The sequence below is a fragment of the Thunnus albacares genome, chromosome 5, assembly GCF_914725855.1.
Source record: "Thunnus albacares chromosome 5, fThuAlb1.1, whole genome shotgun sequence".
NCBI classification, from domain to species: domain Eukaryota; kingdom Metazoa; phylum Chordata; class Actinopteri; order Scombriformes; family Scombridae; genus Thunnus; species Thunnus albacares.
In genome coordinates this window covers 21418478-21430988 of record NC_058110.1, presented here as the reverse complement: position 1 = coordinate 21430988, position 12511 = coordinate 21418478, and the positions used below count along the sequence as shown (strand labels likewise).

The following is a 12511-nucleotide window of genomic DNA, read 5'->3' as shown; positions in this document are numbered from 1 at the left end:
ATGTACATATCTTGTGTAATCATAACAATTTCTGTGTTATTCCTCCTCCTTTTGGCATCATCTTTAAACCTAGTTATGTCCATTTTGGGTGCTTATAATAAGCTGTAAACACAACACTGACATATATACACATTCAGCAAATATGGAGCAGCATTATCATTCATTTAGAGTCATGTTTTTGGCCACCTGGTGAATTTAAGTCCAACATTCACACTCCTTTAGCTCTATTTTTGGACTTCACTTATTCCTGAGGTAAATATCTGGCTCTTAAGCTGCTAAATGCTCCAATATGTTTTGACTGCTGTTCAGTGCTGAACAGGTAGCACACAGTGGGGTTTTAATGCTTTTTTTTTTTTTTTTTTTTAACAGCTGAAAACAGTTGATGAGGCATTGATGAGGGTGGTGAAAGTGAACCATAACAGTAAAGTTGTGGTCTGGAAAACCAAAACAATGAGTTTAAAGACAAAAATCTACATAAAGCTGAGGGGAACTGCAGAGTTAGGTGATAATTTTCTGTGAGTTTGTGACTAATAGCAACCTCATTCACATTGTACATAGTTATTTGACCCATTGTTAATATAAAAAAAATTGACTAAGACTAAGATAAGAGGAAGTAGATTTTCTTGCTTTTAGAACAGAACCTGGAAGTTCCAGTTTTACACAAGTAAACACTAACACAGATGCTCGCAGATCCTACTGATGAGGAGGAAGTTTAACCGTCAGCCTCAATACTTTTGAAGTCCATAGACTCAATATGAAACCAAACAGACACACACACACACACACACACACACACACACACACACACACACACACAAACAAACACACATACTGTACAAGCAGCGACCATTGCTCCAGTGTACGAGATGAGTAAAAACAAAAGTGACAGTGTGAATTGACGGGATGGAGAGGAAGGCCCAAACCAACAGAGGGAAGGAGGGACAGAGGAGAGAAGGAGGGGACAAATAGTTGTGAAGGACAGATAGTGGCTTCCAGGACTGTCTTCATCGCCTCTATAACTATCAAACCCAAAAAGAACCACACACATGTACACACAAAAACACACTCACACACTTGTATGTACACAACCCAAGCCATAATTGTCCCCTGTGGTGATTTTGGCCTCTCCCTCCTAGTTTCTCATTGCTGTTGGCCAACTCTTCCATGCCTTTAACACTTTCTTTTTTTTCCTCTTTTCAAAGAGAGAAAGGGAGGAGGAGGGGGGGGGGGGGGGGGGGGGGGGGGGGGTTGACAAAAGAGAAAGAATGAGGGATGAAGGAGAAAGAGAGGTCTAAAGGACGGAGGAGTGCAGGGGTGTGGAGGGGTGTGACGGCGGAAAGGGGGAATGAAGGGAAGAAGGAAAAAGGAGAGAATGAATGTGTAAGAGGAAGGGAGACTTTGCCCTCCAGCGGGAACACTCCCACGATTGTGTGTACATGTGTGTCTGTCCATGTGTGTGTTTGTGTGCGAGCTGTGCCCCAGCCAAACCGACACACCCACAGGCTGTAGACCTCTATATCCTGTTCGGGTTGTCCGTTTGTCCAAACATCATGCCCCCCCCCCCCCCCCCTCTCTCTCTCTCTCTCTCTCCACATCGCTCCCCTTTTCTAACTGGTCTGACGGGGGTAGAGGCCGCTGGGGGAGTGGGTACGGTAAATAGAACAAAGCCACCTTTCTAAAATAAACAGGCTGGGAAAGAGGAACTTCAGGTTGATTGAAAATGAGAGAGAAAGAGAGCACAGATCCAGTCATTCGCTTACTGTACTGTAATGCGCTTTTGTTTTTTAAAGGTTTCTGCTTCTTCCTGTCAGTCAGTCTGCAAGTGTATATGTCCATTTCTCTTCCTCTCACACGCGCACACACACACACTTTACTAGTCTCAATATCCCGGCTGCTTGTGCTCGACTAACTCTCTGTGAACGCTGGGTACAGTGTGACACATAAGCCACAGTGAGCAGTGCTGCCAGGCTCACGGCTACAGGGCCCATTACTGGCTATCAGATCACTGGAGGAGAGAGGAGAGAGGCATCCTAGCTCACATCACATCACATCTCCATCTCATATCTCCAAAAGAGGAGCCTTGTCACAGATCTCCCATCGAAGAGGAGGAGGAGGAGGAGGAAGAGAAGGAGGAGAAAGAGGTCTAGCTCATATGTAAGGCTCATCGTTTTCACTTTTTACAGGTTTGCCATGAAAAATATCAGAATTTTTAAAAAAGGAGCATACTTGGTTTTAGGCTCCCATATAACAAAAACTTGTTTTCTGCTGTAAGAGGACACTGATCACTGCATTTTACAGTAATCAGTGTCCCCTTGTGACACTGGCAGGTTCTCCAACTTGCAACCGCTCGTCACAGCTGGAATATGTCGTCAGATTGTAACCACTTCAACCTCAGAGTGATTTTCACAGATTGTTTTATTTGAATACTTTTTGGAGGCTTTATCTAGTAATTCACAAGCAAAAAGCGGAAAAAATGTGTTATAAAAATATAAACATAATGTTGTGAATCCTCTCTTGTTAATCATCTCGGGAACTCTCAGATTTATCTTGCAACCCTTTGGGCCGGTTCTGGGCCACTGGCTTAGACAATGCTTCAAGTAATTGAAAGTGAAGAGAAAATGGGAGAAAACACAAATGCGCTGCTTATTATGTGCCCGCTAACTGCTCAAACCTTCTAAGTTAAGTTACAAAAAATAATAATGGTTAAATTACAGGATGTTTGGAAGGTGAATGGTATTTTAAAAATCAGTCTTGACCTGGAATTTTTTACATGAAGAAAAATTTGTAGTGATTTTTTACCTTATAAAATTCAAATGTAATGAGCTGAAATCATACAGTAGCCCTTCACTGATAGAAAGGAGGAGGGAAGCAAAATGAGATGGTCCAAAGTCCCTCAGGTATTATCTTCTCTTAAAGATGGCACTGATATTAGAATAAATAACTGGGCCAAATTATAGAGGATGCCGATCGTTCTCACACCTGAGTCTATAGATGTGTGCTTCTCTCTTCTAGTTACAGGAAAAGTAAAATATGGTGACATGTAAATGACTATGTATCTCCTGTTTTGACCAATAAAAGCAGTTGTCAAAAAAAAAAAAAAAGATGTGTGTTTGATCTACGAGCTGCAACCATTCATGTACATGAGGGGCATGTGATGGAGTTTGAAGTGCGTGTCTTGATATGTGGGGGATGATTTTAGCTGCGGGGGTTCTGCTATGAATGTTCAACCACAGAAACCTCCTGACCCACCCACCCCTGCGCCGTGCCAACAGGACATCCTGTCAGGATGCATTCTGGGTAGTAGACCTGAGTAATCAATGCCAAAGGATGTGTGTGTGTAGAGAGTTTACAGTTTGAATGAAATATATGGATTGTAATTTTTTTATCTGCAGGTGTTATGAATGCATGCGTTTATGTACCTGCGTGTAAGTTAGTGGGTGAGAGTGTACAGTATAGTTGTGTGGGCCATGGCTGACTAAAGCACACACATGGGCCCAACCCAGGTGCACTCTGGGTGGGATGGCTAATCTTTAACCCCCCACACATACACAATGCACACACTCCTCCTCCTCCTCCTCCTCCTCCTCCTCTTCTTCTCCACCCAGCAATCCTTCTCCGGCCTGTTCCAGGGGCAGGAGGTGGAGAGGTGGGGGGTGCTGACGTTTTGGAAAAAAGCCACGGTCAGTAGTGGGGAGGGGGCAGCTTCCTGTCCAAAATGGCTCTTTTAAAGCCAGGGAATTATAAATAGAGCAGGTGTCAGTATTGAGAACTGAGAGAGAGAGCTGTGAGAGAAAAAGACAGACAGCAAGAGTGTGAAAAATTGTGTGAATGTGTGTGCGTGTGTGTGTGTGTGTGTGTGTGTGTGTGTGTGTGTGTGTGTGTGTGTGTATGCGCGCGCGCGTGTGTGTGTGTGTGTGTGTGATGGCGGTGGAGTAGGAGAAGGGGCTTTTAGCTGGTGGACTGCCCATAATGTCCAGCAGGATATGAGGTCATATGACAAAGATGGCTGGTGGGCGGTGAGAAATGATTGGTTACCACGGTGATAATGGAACTTTTTTTTCTGTTTAATTTAGTGGGGACCGAACTGGAGGCTGACATGAGCGACAGAAAGAGAAAAAAAAAAGGGGGGGGGAAAGTACAGTATTTTAGTCTTCCGTCACAACCCCTAAAAGAACAAAAAAGCATTCAACCCCTCTTCCTAACACACAACTGAGAGATGAGGGGGGGAACTGAATGTGTGTATGTGTGTTGGCAGGGTGGTAGCAGGGGACAAAAAGGGGAAAGAGAGGATGGAGGGAGTACGGGAAACTGAGGGAGGTGGGGTGAGCAGGCCACAAAAGTCAATAGGGTGGGAGGAAAGGGCTGAAATCATCTGTGCAGTCAGAGGACAAAGAGGTAGAGCAAACAGGGGGTGGGGGGCACGGAGAGAGACACCGAGTGAGGCCTGGAGTACAAAGACAGTGAGAGACAGAACTGATAATAGACTGACTGTGGAAGAAGTGAGAAAGATGAACCGGGAACCACAAAAAAAGAGAAAGACATGGATAGAGAAGAGAAAATACAGGGGGAGAGGCCTCAACATGATGTAGTTATCTAACCCATAGTGTGTCAAGCACTAAGCCAAGAAGAAAGGGGTTAAAAATTAAGTCCACACAGTCTGAAATATTAAATCTATTTTGGTTTTTAATGAAGGAGGAGTGAATTAGGGAGGAAATATGAGAGTAGATTATTAAACCGAAAGCGAGGAGAAGGGAGAGAAAAAAGTGGAGAGGTGTGCGAGGGGTGAGGGGGGTTGAAATCTGTTCACGGTGTTTTAAATATTAAACCTATTTCAAGTTTAATGAAGTGCAAATACTATGGGGAGAGTCTTAACTGGAATACAGAGAGGAAGGGGGTGAAAGGGGGATCCGATTCATTATTTCAAGTGTTCACCTTTAGACTGCCGAGACTTGGGGAGAGGAGCAGAGGGAGACAGAGAGAGAGAGAGAAAAAAAAAAGATAGAAAGTTTATGTGGAAGTGCAAACGAGAGGGCAGTTTTTGAGAGTGTCTGTCTGTGGGCCCCAGGTGAGTCCAGAAGGCTTTGGAACTCCTGAGGATGAAGGCCTGAACTCAAACAAGCCAAAACATGTAGCGCTCCCAAGCTCACAGGAATAAACAGGACAGGGTTCTACGGAAAAATCACTTTTTTAGTATGTCTCTGTGGATATGTGTGTGTGTGTGTGTGTGTCTATGTGTGTGTGTGTTTGTGTGTGGTAGAGGAGGGGAACTCTGAGGCCACAGAGCGGAGAGGAAGAGAGTCAGATAAAGATGTTGGATTTCAAAAAAGATTCTCGATGTAATCAATGTGCAACAGCTAGAGGGAAATGGAAAGAACAGCCCACGTGTGATTGAACTGTTCACGTCTACATAATCAGATGCTCTAAGCTGTGTGTGTGTGTGTGTGTGTGTGTGTGTGTGTGCAGATGAGTGTGTGTGCATCATACCGGCCATGTACCGGATTGCCAAAATCCCCCAAGCTGCCACTAAAGGTCACCATGTGTGTGTGTGTGTCTGAATGGTTTTTTTTTAATATCAACACAAAAAAAAAAAAAAACCCAAAACAAAAAATATTTCCTTGCTGTTATTATGTGGGATAAAGATCAAGTTGGTGTTTGCCCCAAGTATAAAAGAAGTAGGAAAGTAATCAATTATTGACTCATGTTTTCACTGGCTCAAACTTCTTCTCAATCTGAGAATGAAGGTGCCACAAAGAGAGTGTGAGCTCCTTTGAAAAGTGACACTTACTTCAGTCAAACAAATGACAACATCAGTGTGCAGGAAATAAGTGACAGATGATAGGGCCTTTGTTGACAAAATGACACATTTACAGACTTTATTATCCATATTTTAGAAATACTTCAAGTAATTATTTTCTCCTTTTTAGAAAAGACTTGCATTGGATGTGCAGTACAGAGTCTGAGAGGAGCTAAACAAGTGTAAAAACTGAAATATCATGTCAGTATAGAGGAGCATACTGTATTTTAGCAAGGATGTTAATATAGAACATAGCACATCTAAATTAATACAATACAAAGTCTTTGAACCTGTCTGATAATGTGATATGGATGATGTCTATGGTATTACGTCACAAGATACAACAGATAGAATGAAATTAAGAGTGCGACTTACTCATTTTCTGTATTGATCAGTCTGGTGATTATTCTTTCAATAAAATGATTCATTGTTTAGTCTCTAAAATGTCAGAAATTAGTGACAAATGCCCAAGATAACATCTTCAAATTAGTGGTTTTGTATGATCAACAGTCCAAAAGCCAACACATTTAAATTTACAACCAAACATAACAGAAAAAAGCAGCCCATTCTCACATTAGATGATAACCTCATTGATTAATTGACTAATTGTTTCAGTATTACGTGGATAACAAAAAGAGAGAGGGTGATATGATGCATCAAAGACGAATATACTGAATTATTTGAAAAAGCTTGACTGTAATTTTCAAAACACCTTGTCTTTGATTTACAGATGCTTTTTAATTCAGGTCAGGAAGAAGCAGCGGGGACCAAACTAAAAATAATTTCAGGTAATTATTTAAAGGTTTACGACATAAGCAGGCAGAAGCAGGGACTATTTAAAACTCTCCTCCTCAAAAATTGTCAACTCTAATATAGCGTAGTGGAAAAAAATATACGCACATGAGCAGATCACTGGAACGAGTATGCAAGCGGCACCGATTTCTTCTCCCTAATTCACATGTGAGATTTCAAATATTTGTGTCGACAGACAAGGTGAGTGTAAGAAAGAGTGAGATCAAGCGTTAGCGAGAGAGAGAGAGAAAAGGAAGCTGAGTGCTAAGCGGACTCAATAATGACGCCAAGTGAACACAGCAGATGTTTGCAAGGGAAGGGGATCTGAAGAAAACAAATCCTAATTCCTGCAGCTGTTTATGTCAACATGGGCACACGGCATTTTCATACAAACGCTCTGAAACCCCTCTGTGTTAATACACTGAGCCTTCACACAGCCATATATTATCCTTATATTACAGAATAATCCAGTAAAATCCTCAGTCAGGCAGCCCCTGTGTTGTATGTAATATTAGCGTTTCTAATAGTAAAGCATGGACACCGATCGCAGATGAATGAGAGAAAGAAAGAGAGAGAGAGTGAGTGAGTGTCTAAGCACTTCTCATCAATAAGGAATGAAGCAATTAAGCTAATCTCAGACTGAAGGTGCCCTCTCTCCTTTATACCTACCATACCCCTTCATGGAAACCAACAACTGGACTTGATGTAACAGCAGCCCCACCATATACACACACAAAAAATGTGCTTATGTTAAGATTATGATCCTACAGTATGTCCCAAATATGAACATTGACCCAAAAATTAATGGTAGAACAAACCCTAAACTTTTGACCAACCCCTAAACAGAGAGGATCCATTATACTAATGATAAGTTGATTAATCAATGATAGACCTTTCTCGCTCAAATCTTGACATGATAGCAGGAAAAGCACAGGTGTAATTACTATGGCTGCAACCAACAATTATCTTCATTATCAATTAACCTGCTGATTATTTTCACTACTGATCGATTCGTCATTTAGTCAAAGAGATGTTTAAAAAAAAAGTGGAAAAAATAGCCTTCACAATTTCTCAGAGGCCATGGTGATGTCTTCAATTTGCTTGTTTTGTCTGACTAATAGTCCAAAACCAAATGATATTCAACTTAGTGTCATATATGATCAAGAAAAATAGTAAATCCTCACATTTGAGAGGCTGGAAGCAGAGGATTTGTGGCATTTTTGATTAATGAAATAATTGCTGGTGAATTTTCTTTTGATCAACTAATCGATTAATGGATGCAGCTCTATTAACGTTACATTCCAACTGAAATTAAATTGCCTTTTTTGTCTACTACAGCATTCGTACAGTATCTGCTCTGTAAATCACTTGTTCTGCGTTCTCCTTTGAGAAAAACATTAGGAACCAAAAGGAAGAAATGTATTTTTTAAATTCTTTGATTTCATGATGGTGCCCCCTAGTTTTACATTATTTTGATTAAATACCATTCCACCATCTGCTTACATAGCTGGAGTCCTTATTTCAAATATCACAACAAATCAATCTTCAATGAAGTCATAACATAAGCATTCTATCATAAATGGTCACACTGAGCCTGACAGCATCCTGCTAAACATCACAAGCCGTAGACTGTTAAGAACAACCCACATTATCTTTCCTGCTAAAGTCCCCTTTCATTTAACTTACAAAAATGAACACACGTCTTCTCCTGCACCTTAGCTTGTTGATCAAGTCACCTAACAAACATGCACTGGGGAAGAGTGCACCTCTAATGTCAGTTAGCAGGTTAGATAGCTAATTAGCTGCTCAGCAGCAGCGCATTAAACAGCATGTAAACGTACCTGAAAATGTCACTTTGATTCGGTCAGATGCCGATTTGGTCATTGCTCTTCAAAATCCCTGTCAACAGCGCACTGTCTGTCCATGACTTGTAGCTACAGCAGTTTGTTTACTTGGTCTCCGTTGCGGACTGTGTAACACTGGTAGCCTGCCAGCTAAAGTCAATCAAACAAGCCTCCTCTTTTCTTTATTCTAATAAAACAAAACTATTAACAATACATTTTAAAGCCCTGTTGACATTATTTTTGACTGTAAAGAGGGATAATTTCATGTGATTTTAATTGGACTTTAATAATGGCTGCATTCTATGTAGGCGTGTGACATTCAGGGTCCTGATATTGTGCCTGTTGTCTCCCTGTCATAGCTTACAGAGCCATTGTTAGTGTTATTAATTACATCTATGCCTTTCCAACTGTGACAAGTCAAAATGTTACCTGTAAAAACTAGTTGGCCTAAATAAAATTTAATCAGCAACCATTTTGATAATTCGTAAAAAAATAAACATTTTCTGGTTCTCAGATGTGAAGGTTTGATGCTTTTCTGTTTTATGTCTTTGTCAATTTCATAATTTGCTTTTTATTTGCCAAGACGGACTTGTCCCACACACCAGTAGAAATAATGAAGTAATATTTAAAGGAATGTGTAATTACTTTCATACATTTTATTGCCAGTAGCACATGATAGTAGACGTGCCTCACATCATCAAAATAATGCATTTGTACATTATATTTGTTTTTATTCACTATCAAGTTAATATAAAAAAATACAAACTGTGTCATCCCTATGTAATAGTTCTTTGCTGTCTACCTTCCTTGAAATGTTGCGAAATGTTGTAATTAGGAACTTTAAATAGACTGTACATCACTTTCTAATTCCCTGGCCCTTCCATATGCCCATACAACTGATTTGGATCTTCTACTGCAGGTGACAAAATCCTGGACTTAAGGAGTCTTACGACTTAAGTGGACAAACTCTCATAAGCCCTTATAGATCCTGTGTATTTTTACCCTCCCTTGATCAAAGTAAAAACAAAGGATTTTCATTATAAGGATTTATGGGCCTCCCATGGTACATGAACAAGAGCACTCCCACAAACAAAACATCACACCACCCCCCATACCGCCTCTATGAGCTCCCAGACCAACAATGACCTCACTAAACCTGTTCAGCAATCCCCCAAACCTTCCCTAAGCACACAGAAACCACCTCGTGCAGACTGATTCAACACACAATAGTGAAAAATATCCTCACTGTCATACACTACCACTCTTAAACGTCATGTTAGCCAACTGGTAACAAGATATTTTACTGCTAAATGGCAAGGTCCGCCCTCTGAAGGAGACCCAAATAGTTGATAATCTCACAGCGACTGGCATTTCCTCCTTCCCCCACTCTCTGCCATTCTGAGCCCAGTCTCGAAACCCAGTTAAGAATGGGGATAAATGGTTGTTTTTTTGGCTAACATCAGGTGAGTCTATAACGGTAGCAACACTAGACTTTCTCACCTTTAGGTGAGAAAACACATCTCTTGGTAATGGCTGCCTTACCACAGCCAGACTTAAACTCTACCTTGTGCCACAGTACAGAACCATGGAGCAGGCTCAATGGTGCCATTTATTTTGTGGGTGTATGTGGCTATGCATGTATGTGTGATTCTGAAGCTCAAGACAAGATATACTATACTTGGTCTAATGGCAGGTCACAAAATTTGGGACTTGGGACACTTAACAGCCAAGCGGACAAACCCTCAGAAGCCTTTATGGATGCTCCGTCCTCTCCGCACACGCTGCCTTTCTTTTTTTGTCTCTGTTTTTTTGTCTCTCTCTCATTACCCCCCTCATCCGCCACTCTTTCTTCACCACCTCTCCCTTTTCCCTCCTCTCGCCCTTTCCAGAGGTCCTTCCCTAAACCCCAGAGAGAGGGGGAGGAGCCTGGGATGGCGAGGACGCGCTGGTAATCCGTGCAGTGACCCAGGTCAATTCAATTATCCTGTTTTCTTTCGCTGCGCGACGCGTGTGCCCATTTCACAGCCAACTCCCTTAATGCGCCCAGGATTAGCTTCTCTTACTTTTAATGATCTACCTATCGACGCCCTGGGCCCCACAGCGCACACACAGAAGCGCGCACACACACACAGACATACACATATATACACACAAACACACACACAGCCAGGTAAGTGTTTTTTATGCATTAGTTTTAGTGTAAAGGAATTCACTAAACTATTCTGCAAGGCTGAGGATCAAGAGAAACATTCTCAAAATAAATATGTGTGCTTGAGTGTGTTTGTGCATGTGTTCGCTTGTTTATGTGGGTGTGTATGTTACATAAACTGCAGTAAGAAGAGGATTGTATTATCCATCTGCATTTACCCAGGCTTCACCTCACACCTCCAAGATTTGAGATAATCATCTTAGGCCCAACACGTTAGTGTAGAAGCTCGCTAATCTCAACCCTGGAGGAGGAAATAGGTCATTTTATGCTAGTAAACTGTGCGGATGGCTGACACGCATGGAAATATGAAAGCGCAATTCAGAATATAAAGCACACATGGACTGTAAAGTGTCATGTACCCTCTGTTGAACTTGAGTTCAATAAGTCCACACAGCAGTTTGATTGCTTCCACATAGCTGCTGCTCTATCAGTTAGAAGGTGTCTTAAAGGAAAAGCACATTAGATTAGGTTCTACTGTAGTTAGGTGTTGAGGCGACGCACTCACTTAATTATCCAACTTAATCTTGTTATCTTACCAGTCATTCACTAATTACATAACTGGATAACCAAAGAAGGCAACATTACAAAACTGCAGCAAGTCTGGGAAACACTAAAGTCATCAAAGCAGCACCACAAAGTCCTTTCCATGATGGAAGTGTAAGTCTGCTTTCTTTTGGCCTCTGTTCATCCTTCCAGTTTAGAGAGGTCCAAGTTAAATCCACCTCCTATTGTGACACTGAACTAATGATCTAAATAACAAATCCACTACAAAACTCGTGGCTTGCTTTTCACCATTGACCTGAAACTACTGCAAACAGTCAGTTTTGCCCAATTAGTCTGAAAACATAAATCTCTGTATCGCAGGGAAAAACATGCAGTAGCACTGGAGACAGTAAACACTGTAAGAAGCAGGTTTTTCAGCCTTACCTGGGATTTCCTGTCCGTTGTAGTTCCATCCAGCCACAGCCAGCATGGAGGGCAGAGGAGATCCAGGCCTACTGTCCCTGTCTCTCTCCCTGTCCCGCTCTCTGTCCCAGTTCCTCTCAGCCTGCTGGGTAATATGTCTGACCGTGTCCTTGTTCTTCCTGTTCTTCCTTCGCCCTGACCCTGATAGGGGTTGCCAGGGCCCCTCTCCAGCTCCTGCACCAGCTCCCCCTGCCCCTTGCTCCCCCTGGCTCTGGGCTGCCCCCCTGGGATTGTCCCGGGGATGAGAGGAGGAGGCAGGGGACACCTGTTCCTCTTTGACGGTGACAGGCCTGTAGTCGTGCGGCCAGGCGGGCTGGGAGTCGTGACAGGCTTCCTCCTGGCTCTCATGGCTCTTGGGGGGTTCTTGGTCCTCCTTGCCATACGTGCTGCCTCCCTCGTGGCAGCTGGCGATGGCTGAGTCCCCAGAAGAGTTGGCCGGGCTCGTGCGGCGTGCCAGCCAAGGGGAGGTGCTGCGACCAGACATGATGGAGGCCAGGGCCTCAGAAGCCATGCCCACTATCCCTCCTCCTCCTCCTCCTCCTAAACCCGCTCCGGCTACACCCCCTGCTCCTGCTATACCTACTCCTCCTCCACCTCCACCTGCACCTCCCCCTATGCTGGCAGCAGCGACAGCTCCCATTTCAAAGTCGGCCAGTTCGTCAGCCATCTCAGAGCGGATGCTGATGTCTAGCGCAGCCTTGATGAAGCTGTGGCAGGCCTGGACAATGTCTGTCATCTGCAGGTAGCTGGCGGCTGACATGACCTCGATCACGTTCTTACTGGTGAGAGCGAGGTGCGCAGAGTACATGAAGTCCAGGATGGCTTTGAAGCCTGTCGCTGTGACAATGTCCAGGTGAGTGACAGTAGTCTGGTGGTGTGGCTCTGCCCCTTTTTTAACCTGAAGGG

General features: G+C 42.9%; 1 protein-coding gene across 5 annotated transcripts in view; it reads right to left on the bottom strand.

Moving 5' to 3' along the window:
* The window catches only part of zbtb46 (zinc finger and BTB domain containing 46), a 61902-nt gene that overhangs the window by 27608 nt on the left and 21783 nt on the right, over positions 1–12511 (bottom strand). For all 5 annotated transcript variants that reach the window (XM_044351966.1, XM_044351964.1, XM_044351963.1 and 2 more), the window contains exon 3: positions 11567–12503. In XM_044351966.1, coding sequence (XP_044207901.1) covers positions 11567–12503 — 937 coding nt within the window. The remainder of the gene's footprint in view (positions 1–11566; positions 12504–12511) is intronic.